This window comes from Haliotis rubra, unplaced genomic scaffold, assembly GCF_003918875.1.
Source record: "Haliotis rubra isolate DU_JTF1 unplaced genomic scaffold, ASM391887v1 Scf998, whole genome shotgun sequence".
NCBI lineage: Eukaryota > Metazoa > Mollusca > Gastropoda > Lepetellida > Haliotidae > Haliotis > Haliotis rubra.
The window spans coordinates 271192-286141 of NW_025767743.1; the positions used below are offsets into that span (position 1 = coordinate 271192).

A 14950-nucleotide genomic window follows, 5' to 3' on the forward strand; every position below is an offset into this window, starting at 1 on the left:
TCAAGGTCATTGTGGAGAACCAGAATTGACACATCCTTCCCTGGTCCTAGGACTAGGTTTGTCAGAGACAACAGTTTGGGGGACAGACGTGATATTTGCTCTAAATCACTTTTCAAGGTACTTGTGAGTTTAAGCTGTCTGTCACATGCTTTTGAAAGCTTTCTTACAGCTGCTTGCTCCTGTTCTAGAATTAAATCCACAGCTTTTTTAGTCTTGTCCCTGATGCATTTAACTGTTGCTTCTCGTATTGACGAAACATCTCGATGCAGATTTCTAAACCTTTCCAGCATGGAAGTAGATTCAGTTATACATTTGCTAAGCTGTTGTGATCTCTCGTCCAACTTCCTTGAGCAGTTCTGCACAGCGTCATCTAAGGTAAGAACGTCATGTCCTCTATGTTGAAATAAAATGCACAATTCACAAATTGGAATGACACACGATTGACAGAAGTAGGCGTAAGTCCTTCCCCTATGATTAGTTTCACCACAAGGAAAGTTTTTCTTTGCCTCTACTATGTATTTCCCAGAGTTGACATCTTCAATGGCCACGACCCTGTGTGAGTACGTGGCGCTTGATGATTGGTGCCCTGTGTGACACTCGTCACACAGAACATCGGCACAGTCCAGACACTGGTGGGTCACCTTGTTGCGCTGGTTGTGGAGGCAACACACGTTACAGTACATAAGACCGGATTTGACTAACAGGTCTTCTAACGTGCGAGAGGCAGATTCAATACATGTACCTAATTGTGATCGGAGACTATCCGCACTGTCTGAGCATTGAGCATTTGTTTCACACACAGGGCAGAAGTTGTCTTCATCTTTGTGGAATGTTTGACTCATTGTAAGACACTGTTGGCAAACTGAGTGGTAACAGGCTAGTGTTACCGGGTCTGTTCTCTCCTCTTTGCAGTTGGTACAGTAAAACACTTTCTCTTTTGACTCAAGCGTCGCCATTATGGTCACCTTCACGCCCTGAAAAAGAGGAGAATTCATCACAACAGTATTTCCCAAATTTAACCATGCTAGAAAATAAACGTGTCGTCCGAGTCTCATATGATCCAATGTACGTATCATAGCATATTTAACCGTGTTTGCGTTTGTTTCAATGGTCTTCAGCAATCCATTCTTGTGGTTAGAGGCGACTAACGAGATCGGGTGGTCAGGCTCACTTGACACATGTCATCGTATCCCAATTGCGTAGATCGATGCTCATGATGTTGATCACTGGATTGTCTGATCCAGACTCTACTGTTTACATATCGCCGCCATATAGCTGGAATATTACTGAGTGCGGCGTAAAAACTAAACTCACTCACTTTCAGTAGTGAGCGGTGGCTTGAGTCCCGGGGAAGAAAAGATCTCGCGTTTGTTGTATGAACTCAGAGGTAGATCTGGAGTTTAAAGCTGAAAACTGCCCATTTCCTTACAGGACGCTGGGAAACACCTCGAATATTGTAAGGGGCGGTGGGGTAGTCTAGTGGTTAAAGCGTTGGCTCGTCACGCCGAAGACCCGGGTTCGAATCCCAACATGGGTACAATGAGTGAAGCCCATTTCTGGTGTCCCCCCGCCGTGATATTGCTGGAATATTGCTAAAAGCGGCGTAAAACCAAACTCAGTCAGTCAGTCAGTCGAATATTGTAAACTATCACTCATCCACTCACTCACTCTTAAGTCACTCACCTCAATATGGAAAAAGAGTACACTAATTGTATATATCGGATAATCGGGTGTACTCTGAAATATCGTCTCATGTTTAAACAGAGAACAGCATTGATATTGTGTAGCTCATTTAGCCGTTATATGCAGTGCAACCTTCACGTTATGAAAGCGTGACCCTTAACTGGCTGGGGTATTTTAAGGTGAGAGGAAAATATCTTAACGTAATATCCTTTAGAAATTAGAGTGTTAAACATCATTTCGCATTCGACATTTAACGACAGATAACATGTTGAACATTATCTCGTGCAATCTAAAGAGTTCATCTTAACTCTACTATTCTTTTGGAAAGCCTGCTATCAAGTAACCTTGTGTAATTAGCAGTTTGAAAACAATTCAACTTTCAACCTATTATTTAGCATGAATTTCATCATTATGTAACTAACTCACTTATACAGTACTCTCCCTAGTGTACTGTGATGTCACTTTGTGACGTCATAACAAAATGACGTCACACGACGTCATAGTCCTAACTGCCAGTTCACATGAAGGGACGGTGGTCTCGAAACGTTGTGAGAGAAATCTTCCATAAAAATATGGTCAATGTACAACTTCTAAATGCCACTGAAAGACATCGATTAACATTTTGAACATTATCTTAATATCAAGAAGAAATCTGACTGAAGAGCGACATGTGCAACATAACGTACATCTTTGCCACCCAACGGCTTATCTTCTAAAGATTGTCTGGTCCAGACTCCAAGATTCATTTATCTTAGACCAAGAAGAAATCCTGCATGTGTGTTGCAAACGTACGTCACATTCTCTGGTCCAGACTCGATTATTTACAGAGCGCCGCCAAACGTACGTCCATTCTCTACTATTGAGAGTGTGAGAGACAGATGGCGGGTCATGACAATTTTATCAAACAGTTTGTTCATTTGAGCAAGTCCACCGCCACATAGCTCTGCTAATGTGAACTTCGTTTTCAGCGACGGTCACCCATTTCCCACTGACAAATAGCTGACCATTCGACCGTATATGATGATGTGCTCGCAACAAAAACTTGCCCAAACGTAGTATAAATGTCACTAGGTTAGATAAGTTTTGAACAAACTGTCTTCCGGGCAACGCTGCCATTAATGCACATTGTGTTATAGAAAGTGTCAGCCCTTTATCTACATGATTTATGGGACCCTTCAATTTGGGTGTGTCTCCCTGTTAAGTGGCCATGCCCCAGTTCATGTTTAGACTGGCTTGCTTGTCCTAGAGCGCTTGCGCTCCCGACTGCCTTGTGGGGAGGAATTTCTCCCAGCAGATTTATAATGTCATAATATTCTTCTACACACGACATGATTAGCCCAGGCCCCCATAATTGTCGGGGGAATTGTTGGCGGCACTGTCAAGATGGTGATGTGTTAGGATGTTGGCGGCACTGTCAAGATGGTGATGTGTTAGGATGTTGGCGGCACTGTCAAGATGGTGGTGTGTTAGGATGTTGGTACCCTCACTATGGTGCAACAAACCAGTTTCAAATACTCATCACGCGTATCCCGATGAACCGCTGTCATTGAACACCATGTTGAATAATAGCCTACCCTATAGGCAATATGTAGCGATATCTGTTCCGTACGGGACTGTGAAATGTGAACAAAAGTTCTAGCGCATGTTCCCGGGAAACTAGCCGGGCTGGAAACCAGCGAAGTAGCTCTGCCACTCACGAGATTTTCCGAGGATTTTCTGTGTTTAAGTTCATGGACCTAAAATCAGGATTGCAGCCCCATGGCCCAAAATAAAGATCTTGAATGTTATTGTGTATGATATCCCTTGGTAGAGGTACTTGCCAGTGGGTATTTACAACATCAATAGTGCAATCAGTATGCGTCAGCTGTACTTTGGAGCTCCCTTCCCTATGATCTGAGACGCTGTCCCTCACTTGACTTTTTAGAGCTTGTCTCAAGACCTCTCTCTTCACTTCTCACACGTGAAAATTGCGTAGATCGAGGCTTATGCTGTCTATCACTGGATTGCCTGGTCCAGACTCAATTATTTACAAACCGCCGCCATCTAGCTGGAATATTGCTGAGTTAAACAAAAAATTAAACAAACAAATCTTCCATAAAGTGGTTTTGGATTACGTTTTTGGTGGGAGTCATGAAATTAACCCATTCGTTAAGTGACATCACGGACGATCTATGATTACATAAGTCTTGACTATAGGTTAAGCAAATCGTATCAAATCCATTCAATATATGCGATTCCAAAATTTATGACCAGATCTTAATTATGGGTTTATAACTTGATTACCAAAGGGGTCATATTTCATTATTAGGCACTGGGCTTGAACACGGGAATTCCCGGGGCGTCCCTTTGTCGCTGTTTACATGTTACATGAAATATTTTCCGATTATATTGCTTGATGCCGGTGTGTGTGTGTGTGTGTGTGTGTGTGTGTGTGTGTGTGCGTGCGGGCATGCGTGCGTGCGTGCGTGTGGTGGTTTCCGTTACCAGCCTTATGTGAAGACGCCATCAGTGACATTTTATACTTTGATTCCAATTTTGTTTCCTTACCAGCCTTATGTTAAGACGCCATCAGTGACAGTATATACCTTGATGCCAGTTGTTTTTGCGTTACAAGCCTTATATGAAGACGCCATCAGTGATAGTATATACCTTGATTCCAGAGGGGTGGGGGTGGTGGGTTTGGGGGCGGGTGTTTTTGCGTTACAAGCCTTGTGTAAGCCGCCATCAGTGACAGTATATACCTCGATGCCAGTTTTTTTGTTGTCGTTACAAGCCTTATGTTAAGACGCCATCAGTGACAGTATATACCTTGATGCCAGGGGTTTTTTTGCGTTACAAGCCTTATGTTAAGACGCCATCAGTGGTAGTATATACCTTTATTCCAGGGTTTTTTTTGCGTTACCTGCCTTATGTTAAGACGCCATCAGTGACAGTATATACCTTGATGACAGGGTTTTTGCGTTACAAGCCTTATGTTAAGACGCCATCAGTGGTAGTATATACCTTTATTCCAGGGTGTTTTTTTGCGTTACCGGCCTAATGTGAAGACGCCTTCAGTGACAGTATATACCTTGATGCCAGGTGTTTTTGCGTTACAAAGCTTATGTGAAGACGCCATCAGTGACAGTATATACCTTGCTGCCAGGTGTTTTTGCGTTATACAAGCCTATGTTAAGACGCCATCAGTGACAGTATATACCTTGATGTCAGGTGTTTTTGCGTTACAAGCCTTATGTGAAGACGCCTTCAGTGACAGTATATACCTTGATGCCAGGTGTTTTGCGTTACAAGGCTTATGTGAAGACGCCATCAGTGACAGTATATACCTTGCTGCCAGTGATGTTTTTGCGTTATACAAGCCTATGTTAAGACGCCATCAGTGACAGTATATACCTTGATGCCAGGTGTTTTTGCGTTACAAGCCTTATGTTAAGACGCCATCAGTGACAGTATATACCTTGATGCCAGGTGTTTTTGCGTTACAAGCCTATGTTAAGACGCCATCAGTGACAGTATATACCTTGATGCCAGGTGTTTTTGCGTTACAAGCCTATGTGAAGACACCATCAGTGACAGTATATACCTTGATGCCAGGTGTTTTTGCGTTACAAGCCTTATGTTAAGACGCCATCAGTGACAGTATATACCTTGATGCCAGGTGTTTTTGCGTTACAAGCCTTATGTGAAGACGCCATCAGTGACAGTATATACCTTTGATGCCAGGTGTTTTGCGTTACAAGCCTTATGTGAAGACGCCTTCAGTGACAGTATATATACCTTGATGCCAGGTGTTTTGCGTTACAAGCCTTACGTGAAGACGCCTTCAGTGACAGTATATACCTTAATGCCAGGTATTTTTGCGTTACAAGGCTTATGTGAAGACGCCATCAGTGACAGTATATACCTTGCTGCCAGATGTTTTTGCGTTATACAAGCCTATGTTAAGACGCCATCAGTGACAGTATATACCTTGATGTCAGGTTTTTTTGTGTTACAAGCCTTATGTGAAGACGCCTTCAGTGACAGTATATACCTTGATGCCAGGTGTTTTTGCGTTACAAAGGCTTATGTGAAGACGCCATCAGTGACAGTATATACCTTGCTGCCTGATGTTTTTGCGTTATACAAGCCTATGTTAAGACGCCATCAGTGACAGTATATACCTTGATGCCAGGTGTTTTTGCGTTATACAAGCCTATGTTAAGACACCATCAGTGACAGTATATACCTTGATGCCAGGTGTTTTTGAGCTACAAGCCTTATGTTAAGACGCCATCAGTGACAGTATATACCTTGATGCCAGGTGTTTTTGCGTTACAAGCCTTATGTGAAGACACCATCAGTGACAGTATATACCTTGATGCCAGGTGTTTTTGCGTTACAAGCCTATGTGAAGACACCATCAGTGACAGTATATACCTTGATGCCAGGTGTTTTGAGCTCACAAGCCTTATGTTAAGACGCGCCATCAGTGACAGTATATATAACTTGATGCCAGGTGTTTTGCGTTACGTTCAGATGCCAGGTGTTTTGCGTTACAAGCCTTATGTGAAGACGCCATCAGTGACAGTATATACCTTGATGCCAGGTGTTTTTGCGTTACAAGCCTTATGTGAAGACGCCATTCAGTGACAGTATATACCTTAATGCCAGGTATTTATGCGTTACAAGGCTTATGTGAAGACGCCATCAGTGACAGTATATACCTTGCTGCCAGATGTTTTTGCGTTATACAAGCCTATGTTAAGACGCCATCAGTGACAGTATATACCTTGATGCCAGGTGTTTTTGCGTTACAAGCCTTATGTGAAGACACCATCAGTGACAGTATATACCTTGATGCCAGGTGTTTTTGCGTTACAAGCCTTATGTGAAGACGCCTTCAGTGACAGTATATACCTTGATGCCAGGTGTTTTTGCGTTACAAGCCTTACGTGAAGACGCCTTCAGTGACAGTATATACCTTAATGCCAGGTATTTTTGCGTTACAAGGCTTATGTGAAGACGCCATCAGTGACAGTATATACCTTGCTGCCAGATGTTTTTGCGTTATACAAGCCTATGTTAAGACGCCATCAGTGACAGTATATACCTTGATGTCAGGTTTTTTTGTGTTACAAGCCTTATGTGAAGACGCCTTCAGTGACAGTATATACCTTGATGCCAGGTGTTTTGCGTTACAAGGCTTATGTGAAGACGCCATCAGTGACAGTATATACCTTGCTGCCAGATGTTTTTGCGTTATACAAGCCTATGTTAAGACGCCATCAGTGACAGTATATACCTTGATGCCAGGTGTTTTTGCGTTACAAGCCTTATGTTAAGACGCCATCAGTGACAGTATATACCTTGATGCCAGGTGTTTTTGCGTTACAAGCCTATGTTAAGACGCCATCAGTGACAGTATATACCTTGATGCCAGGTGTTTTTGCGTTACAAGCCTTATGTGAAGACGCCATCAGTGACAGTATATACCTTGATGCCAGGTGTTTTTGCGTTACAAGCCTTATGTTAAAGACGCCATCAGTGACAGTATATACCTTGCTGCCAGGTGTTTTTGCGTTACAAGCCTATGTTAAGACGCCATCAGTGACAGTATATACCTTGATGCCAGGTGTTTTGCGTTACAAGCCTTATGTGAAGACGCCATCAGTGACAGTATATATACCTTGATGCCAGGTGTTTTGCGTTACAAGCCTATGTGAAGACGCCATCAGTGACAGTATATACCTTGATGCCAGGTGTTTTGCGTTACAAGCCTATGTGAAGACGCCATCAGTGACAGTATATACCTTGAATGCCAGGTGTTTTTGCGCTTACATTGCTTATGTGAAGACGCCATCAGTGACAGTATATACCTTGATGCCAGGTGTTTTGCGTTACAAGCCTTATGTTAAGACGCCATCAGTGACAGTATATACCTTGATGCCAGGTGTTTTTGCGTTACAAGCCTTATGTTAAGACGCCATCAGTGACAGTATATACCTTGATGCCAGGTGTTTTTGCGTTACAAGCCTTATGTGAAGACGCCATCAGTGACAGTATATACCTTGATGCCAGGTGTTTTTGCGTTACAAGCCTATGTTAAGACGCCATCAGTGACAGTATATACCTTGATGCCAGGTGTTTTTGCGTTACAAGCCTTATGTGAAGACGCCATCAGTGACAGTATATACCTTGATGCCAGGTGTTTTTGCGTTACAAGCCTTATGTTAAGACGCCATCAGTGACAGTATATACCTTGATGCCAGGTGTTTTTGCGTTACAAGCCTTATGTGAAGACGCCATCAGTGACAGTATATACCTTGATGCCAGGTGTTTTTGAGCTACAAGCCTTATGTGAAGACGCCATCAGTGACAGTATATACCTTGATACATTTCGCGTTACAAGCCCCGGTGGATGAGTTCCTGTCAACATAGCCCCACCCTGTGACTCTTAAAAGCACAAGCCTCACCGGGTGCCAGTCAACACTACGTTCTATGTTTTAACATCGCCTGGTGCTGTTTTGAGACAGCATTGTGTGACATCGTCAACCTATAATATGTAGCATTATCCTTGTTCATACGCAGAGACATCGTTACCATTAAGTAAGCACGATAAAGGGACGTAACATTGCAAAAACACCTTACCTCAGTTACAGCAGAAGATCCAATCACGTCGAGATATCGTACAGTATATGGTGATACAATGTCATTGTGACTCGGTATGCTCCACTTCCTTCCCTCGATATAACGCTCCACTGCCGCTAAGTTTTTGTTTCTCGACGATAAAGACAGACATTTGTATAGAACATACGTGCGTGACAACGAAGGCGATATGCGTTGCTCTGAACGGAACAAATATTCCAGTCATTTCAAATCTAAACCACCATTATCAGCGCTGCTAATACAATATAATTCGAGGAAAGACAGGTCTACTCTCTTTCCTGGAAGAAGTCGAAACAGAAAGCTGAGTGGAAATAAAAACGAATAAGCTAGAGAATAATCGGTCTCGTTTATCCACCGAAAAGGATTCCTCTGGGCGAAAAAGGCAACATTGCAGTGAAAATTAAATGAACATATCACTGAAATTCCGAAAACAACCAAAAACATAGAACCAAAAGGACTTGGACTCTGGTGGGTAATACTGAAAGCGGATTTGCTGAATGTTAAAACGAAATGTGCGAACTATTGAGCAAAGGTAAAGTATTTTCTACTGCGCGTAAAAGGAACCAGAAAACATTAAAAAGCAAAATAACTGATCGAATGTAGGCTATAAATGCTTTTGTTTTTCTTTCATGTGGTACAATAAAGATATCGTTGGGTTTTAAGCGTACAAGCGTGTCAATCAATATATAATGCAACAGGAAATACGTCCGTCGGCTATGATGACGATTATGTAGATCTAACACATGCGCTTGGCAATACTGATACTTCGACTTTCTATAAAGCTAAATTAGAAATGTTTCCCGATGATTTGGATTAAGTGTAGATTATATCTGTACTTATAAAAGGTGAAGGTCAGCAGTGTATAGTAAGTAGTACATATATAGAGATTTCCACGTTATCAATCGCCAGTTTCCAAGAAGGTTCGAGGGCGGTTAGCGGTTAAAACAGCACTGACACGGTACACGTTAGATGGCTAACTCGACTGTATTACTGTCTCTGAACCACATTATTTTCCCTTACGCCCAACACTTTCTGCCATGCAAAAGTCCTGAATGAAGCAAGTCCATGTGCAGGTTCTCCGAGGGTACTGGGATAATTTTTTATTTGAAGTTATTTGTATCAAAATTATTTAATTTTTTATTTATTTAAATTAAATATAACAACAGTCGTGTGCAAAGGTTGCCTTGAGTATATAAGGTTTGTTAAAGGATATAAGATTCAACACACAGTCAATACCTTGCAGATCACCACCGTCATCATGTGAATAGAAGAGGCATTCCGTATTGATAAGAAATCTGTTATGCAGAGTCGATTATGCGATTCCGTCTATATCATTGCAATTAATTATGATTTTAAATGGATTGATTGTCTATTTTCGGTTTGGTTAGGTATGAATAAAAAACGTCACGCGGATTCAGGCTTTCGGTTCACACATCAATGAATCGAAAACAAACAACCAATCATTATAATCAGATTCGAAACGACAACTTGGTATGAACATTGGTTAAATTCAAAACAATCATGTATGGTGCTCACTACTCTGTGTCACAGTCCCCTGAGCCGCGTTCTTTCCATCCCGGCCAGCCTTTCCTGCAATGCTAAAGCGCTAAATGCAGCAAGTCTAGATTTCCTCAGGTTCTGAATCTTCCTTCTCCCTGGGTTCCTTTTAAAATTGGGGCGGCGGGGTAGCCTAGTGGTCAAAGCGTTCACTCGTCACGCCCAAGGCCCGGGTTCAATTCCCCACATGGGTACAATGTGTGAAGCTCATTTATGGTTTCCCCCGCCGTGATGTTGCTGGAATATTACTAAAAGCGGCGTAAAACCATACCCACTCACTCCTTTTCAAATTAAAAGGACCGCCTCCGTGGTGTAGTGGTTGAGCGTCCGCCCGGAGAGCGGAAGGTCGCGGGTTCGATCCCCGACCGCTTCATACCAAAAGACGTTAAAATATGGTACTTGTTGGTAATTTGTTGGTCCTCGCCTGGCGCTCGGTATTAACGGGTACAACAAGGATAGATCGGCTCGGAGTCAGTATAATGTGTCTGAGCGGGGTATTCATGCTTCACTGCGGCATAGTATCTCAGTGGGTTAGCACTATAAAACCTTCTTCAGTCTGGGCTAGTACAAGCAGCCGCACACACATACACACGCATGCACGTCGTCATGTGAGCGAAATATTCTCAAGCACGACGTTAAACCCCATTTCACCTCACCTCAACTCAAATTAAAAGGAATTGTTTGTTTCAATCAAAATTATATTCAGAGACTAAATGTTAGTCTGTTCGCTCGCAAGTTCAGGGAGTATGGGAGAGAACACCTTCTATCATCACTATTTGGCTTCAGATCACCTACGTGCAGCTCAACCAAAACCAACCTTCTTGAAACTGCCCCACCCGAACCGCCGCCAACAATCACATCTCTATTTTGTTCGCAAAAAAATACAAGTGGCACTGAATAACATTTCCGATTGCGCTATCGATATTTTACCAGGGCTTCAGTCCTTTGAGCTGACGGACGGACAATACAGTTAAGTTGCTCTTTCCGAATCTCTCTTTTTCATTCCTCAAGAAGTCAGAAATTGCTTCCACAGAAACCAATGTTCAAAGATCACATTTGCAAATAGCCAATACTTTAGAATCGGCTTCTTTAAACGAAAGATTAATAGTAGTATTAGTTTTGCCTGATTGGTTCGCAATGAAAAATGCACGTGATTGCGGCCACCAATGAACACCACATGGTAAAGTAATCGTTAATTTTCATACCATATCCGACTTTGAAATTAACTTTCAACACACCAAGAATGAACCTGAAGTAATAGACTATTTAATTCAAGCTTAATCTCAACCAAGAAGGTGCGGAAACTTATCAACTTTCTAATTACCCTCAACTGCTGACCAATGTGTATATGGACGTGCGTGAGTGAGTGACTGTGGTTTTACGCCGCCTTTTAGCAATATTCCAGCAATGTCAAGGCGGGGGGACACCAGAGATGGGCTTAACACATTGTACCCATGTGGGGAATCAAACCCGGGTCCTCGGCGTGACCAGCGGACGCTTTAACCACAAGGCACTAGGTGTGTGACGAAGAACGTTCATTACCGTTGTACCCTAATCCAGTGTAAATATTGTATTGTTCTATGTTATAAAATGAAAGGCCCGACAACACATCAACCCCGACTAAGTGAAGCTGCAGTTCAAGGCATCAGACCTGAAGATTATACACAAGGGATGTCTTCACGTCTCACCTGATGATATATACACGAGGGATGTCTTCACGTCTCACCTGATGATATATACACGAGGGATGTCTTCACGTCTCACCTGATGATATATACACGAGGGATGTCTTCACGTCTCACCTGATGATATATACACGAGGGATGTCTTCACGTCTCACCTGATGATATACACATGTCTTCTCTCACCTGATGATATATCACGACCTGACCTGATGATATATACACGAGGGATGTCTTCACGTCTCACCTGATGATCACGAGGGATGTCTTCACGTCTCACCTGATGATATACACGAGGGAGGTCTCACCTGATGTCTTCTTCACGTCTCACCTGATGATATATACACGAGGGATGTCTTCACGTCTCACCTGATGATATATACACGAGGGATGTCTTCTGATGATATATGCACGAGGGATGTCTTCACGTCTCACCTGATGATATATACACGAGGGATGTCTTCACGTCTCACCTGATGATATATACACGAGGGATGTCTTCACGTCTCACCTGATGATATATACACTTCACGTCTCACCTGAGGATGATATACACGATGTCTTCACATCTCACCTGATGATGATATATACACCTGATGATATATGGATGTCTTCACGTCTCACCTGATGATATATACACGAGGGATGTCTTCACATCTCACCTGATGATATATACACGAGGGATGTCTTCACATCTCACCTGATGATATATACACGAGGGATGTCTTCACATGATATATACACGAGGGATGTCTGATGATGATATATACACGAGGGATGTCTTCACATCTCACCTGATGATATATACACGAGGGATGTCTTCACATCTCACCTGATGATATATACACGAGGGATGTCTTCACATCTCACCTGATGAGATATACACGAGGGATGTCTTCACATCTCACCTGATGATATATACACGAGGGATGTCTTCACATCTCACCTGATGATATATACACGAGGGATGCATGTCTTCACATCTCACCTGATGATATATACACGAGGGACGTCTTCACATCTTACCTGATGATATATACACAAGGGATGTCTTCACACCTGACCTGATGATATATATAGGGGTGTCAGTGGTTCGAATTTCCCGTGTCTGGGGTAATTAGTTAATATATGTTTGGTTATATTCAGGTCTGATGTGGTCAATGCATGACACTTTATGTAATCGTCACATCGCAACACAGCAAACGAGACATGACAGTTGTAATTCCGCCAAAAATAACATTTACAGAGGATTGACTACACTGATTGATTAAAAGAAGAGCACTCCGGTTAGGAAAACGGCATTTTTGTCTTGGTTCAGCAACATGTTAAACCCTTTGAAACTGAACAAATGACAAACTGCAGTTTCTAGGGAATTCGCATGTGCTGTAATATTTGGGGGGCAGACAGATTCCGCCAATCACGTTAAAGGGCCACTGATCCAGAGCGAGTAATGTTTCTCGCCAACAGTCTTATTACGAAACCTAGCTGCAAGCTTGTCAGTACCTGCTCCCTCGACCGTGACGAACATGGGGACTGGGCTACTGTCCACCATGGCAGAATTTCTTCAGCCTAAACAGTGGGACATTAGGAAGGGTGGATGTCCATCAGATGCCGTTATTTGAAAACAGCCCCGGTAGTTCTTGTCTGATTGTAATAAAGTATCAAAGCAGTGTAGGCTTTTCTGATTGTCTAATGCCTGGATGGTCTAGTGACTGATCCAATTTGATCCTATTTCTGATCCTATTTTACTTCGATATTTAATCATGTCATGTAAAAATATGATGCCTAATACCTATGATATTAAAAACAGACATTTGATTTCTTTGAATCCGTAAACTAAACAACCCCGCTTTGCCATTGCTAGAAAAATATGAAAGGTTGCTTAGATAAATAGGTTTAAATAAGTTTCACAGAGGGTACTGCAGAGCGTCGCCTGAACAACCCATAGTCATAACTGATTTATCCATAGCTAACATAGCGTTTCACTAACGATAAACTCATGGTTAACTATGTGGCTTCCTTTTCTAGAGAAGAAGAGAAAAAAATAGAGAAAATAATTCACTGCATTTCTCAGAATCATATTTCGTTTGAAGAATCATTTTCTAATGAACCGCTTGTTAATAGCATTTGGGGTCACATATCTCGTAAAAATATTTTTCGAGCACCGATAGTAAAAGAATATTTCGCTTAAAACCATTCACCGTTCCATTGAAAATGTGTATTTCGATCCATTACTTCGTTGTCTAGCCCGAGTTTTATAATAATCCACTGGTTTCTCTCTTGCAAGCCGCAGGAACATGGCGTATTTAGAAATCAATAGACAGGAGCCCAGTTGCGTGGATGCCAGCCTGACTGCGTGTCAGGTGCGTGCGCATCACCAATGGCCGAAAATGGCAGACAGCTCCAAGAGAGATAAAATCGCCGCTGCCAAAAAGAGGGTATTTACAAATAAGTTAAACGAACTAGCATGCCGGATGATAATTATTTATTGTTTACACATGTTGTATGTATGTAGGGGTTCCGCGAAATGCATACTATGAGATAAACCCGAAAGTAAATCGAACCATTCGGAAGTGTTTTTTTTGCTAAGTAAGTTGCCAACATCAATTTGACAGATGGAAACATTTTTGTGCGTTTTGATTGATATGCAAGATCATACTTTTGCATATCATGCCAGTGAACCTCAAAATAGTAGGTACATATATTGCAACCGCATTTCGTGGAAGTTCAACTTGTTAATATGAAATTATCCGTTACACTATTGTGGATGAACGTGTTAAATCGAAAATGCACATGCTTATAATTTCTTATGTCGGCATGAAAGCCGTGTTAGTTGTCAATGTCATATGTCGACGCGCTATTATAACATCAACTGGCATACCTTTGTCTTATGCAGACTTTGCACTGTCAATGGTGAAATGTAAACAGTAAACACGTCACCAAGGGACAACTGCACAAATTTCATACTGGAGACATTTGCTGGTAGTTGTGGTATATATTACACATACACAGGATTTGTACAACATATCAGTTGCCAGTTAGTTGATTGGTGCTTCCAACATGGAAGTAGTTATCAGTGGTCCACATTTAAAAAAAAATTAATGTTCCCAAGATTACAAGAATAGTCGTAAAATGAATATTCATATATTTTGTGCGGTTTCATGTGAATGATCCTCAATATTTGATAGCAGTACATTTCATTGAATTAAAATGCACCATTGTAAAACTTGTTTGATTTAAATGAAGGGATATTTCAGTTTAGCATTCGTTGGTTTCACATTAATTTTCAACTGGCTGTGCGCATGGTTTGGTCGTATGCTTTACCGATAGTATAAACACACTGTAAAGAAAGCAAAAATCAAAACAAATATAAGGTTTTA

The 14950-nt window shown here is 41.8% G+C and overlaps 2 protein-coding genes across 6 annotated transcripts in view; one reads left to right on the forward strand and one right to left on the reverse strand.

Annotated features, from left to right (window-relative positions):
* LOC124265821 (E3 ubiquitin-protein ligase TRIM56-like) overlaps positions 1-8775 on the reverse strand; it is a 29637-nt gene extending 20862 nt beyond the window's left edge. The window contains exon 1 of the mRNA XM_046700659.1: positions 8314-8775. The gene's annotated coding sequence lies outside the window, so the exon portion shown is untranslated. The remainder of the gene's footprint in view (positions 1-8313) is intronic.
* A 5156-nt stretch (positions 8776-13931) lies between these two features.
* LOC124265820 (golgin subfamily A member 2-like) overlaps positions 13932-14950 on the forward strand; it is a 34773-nt gene continuing 33754 nt past the window's right edge. For all 5 annotated transcript variants that reach the window (XM_046700653.1, XM_046700654.1, XM_046700657.1 and 2 more), the window contains exon 1: positions 13932-14008. In XM_046700653.1, coding sequence (XP_046556609.1) covers positions 13961-14008 — 48 coding nt within the window. In that variant the 5' untranslated portion in view covers positions 13932-13960. The remainder of the gene's footprint in view (positions 14009-14950) is intronic.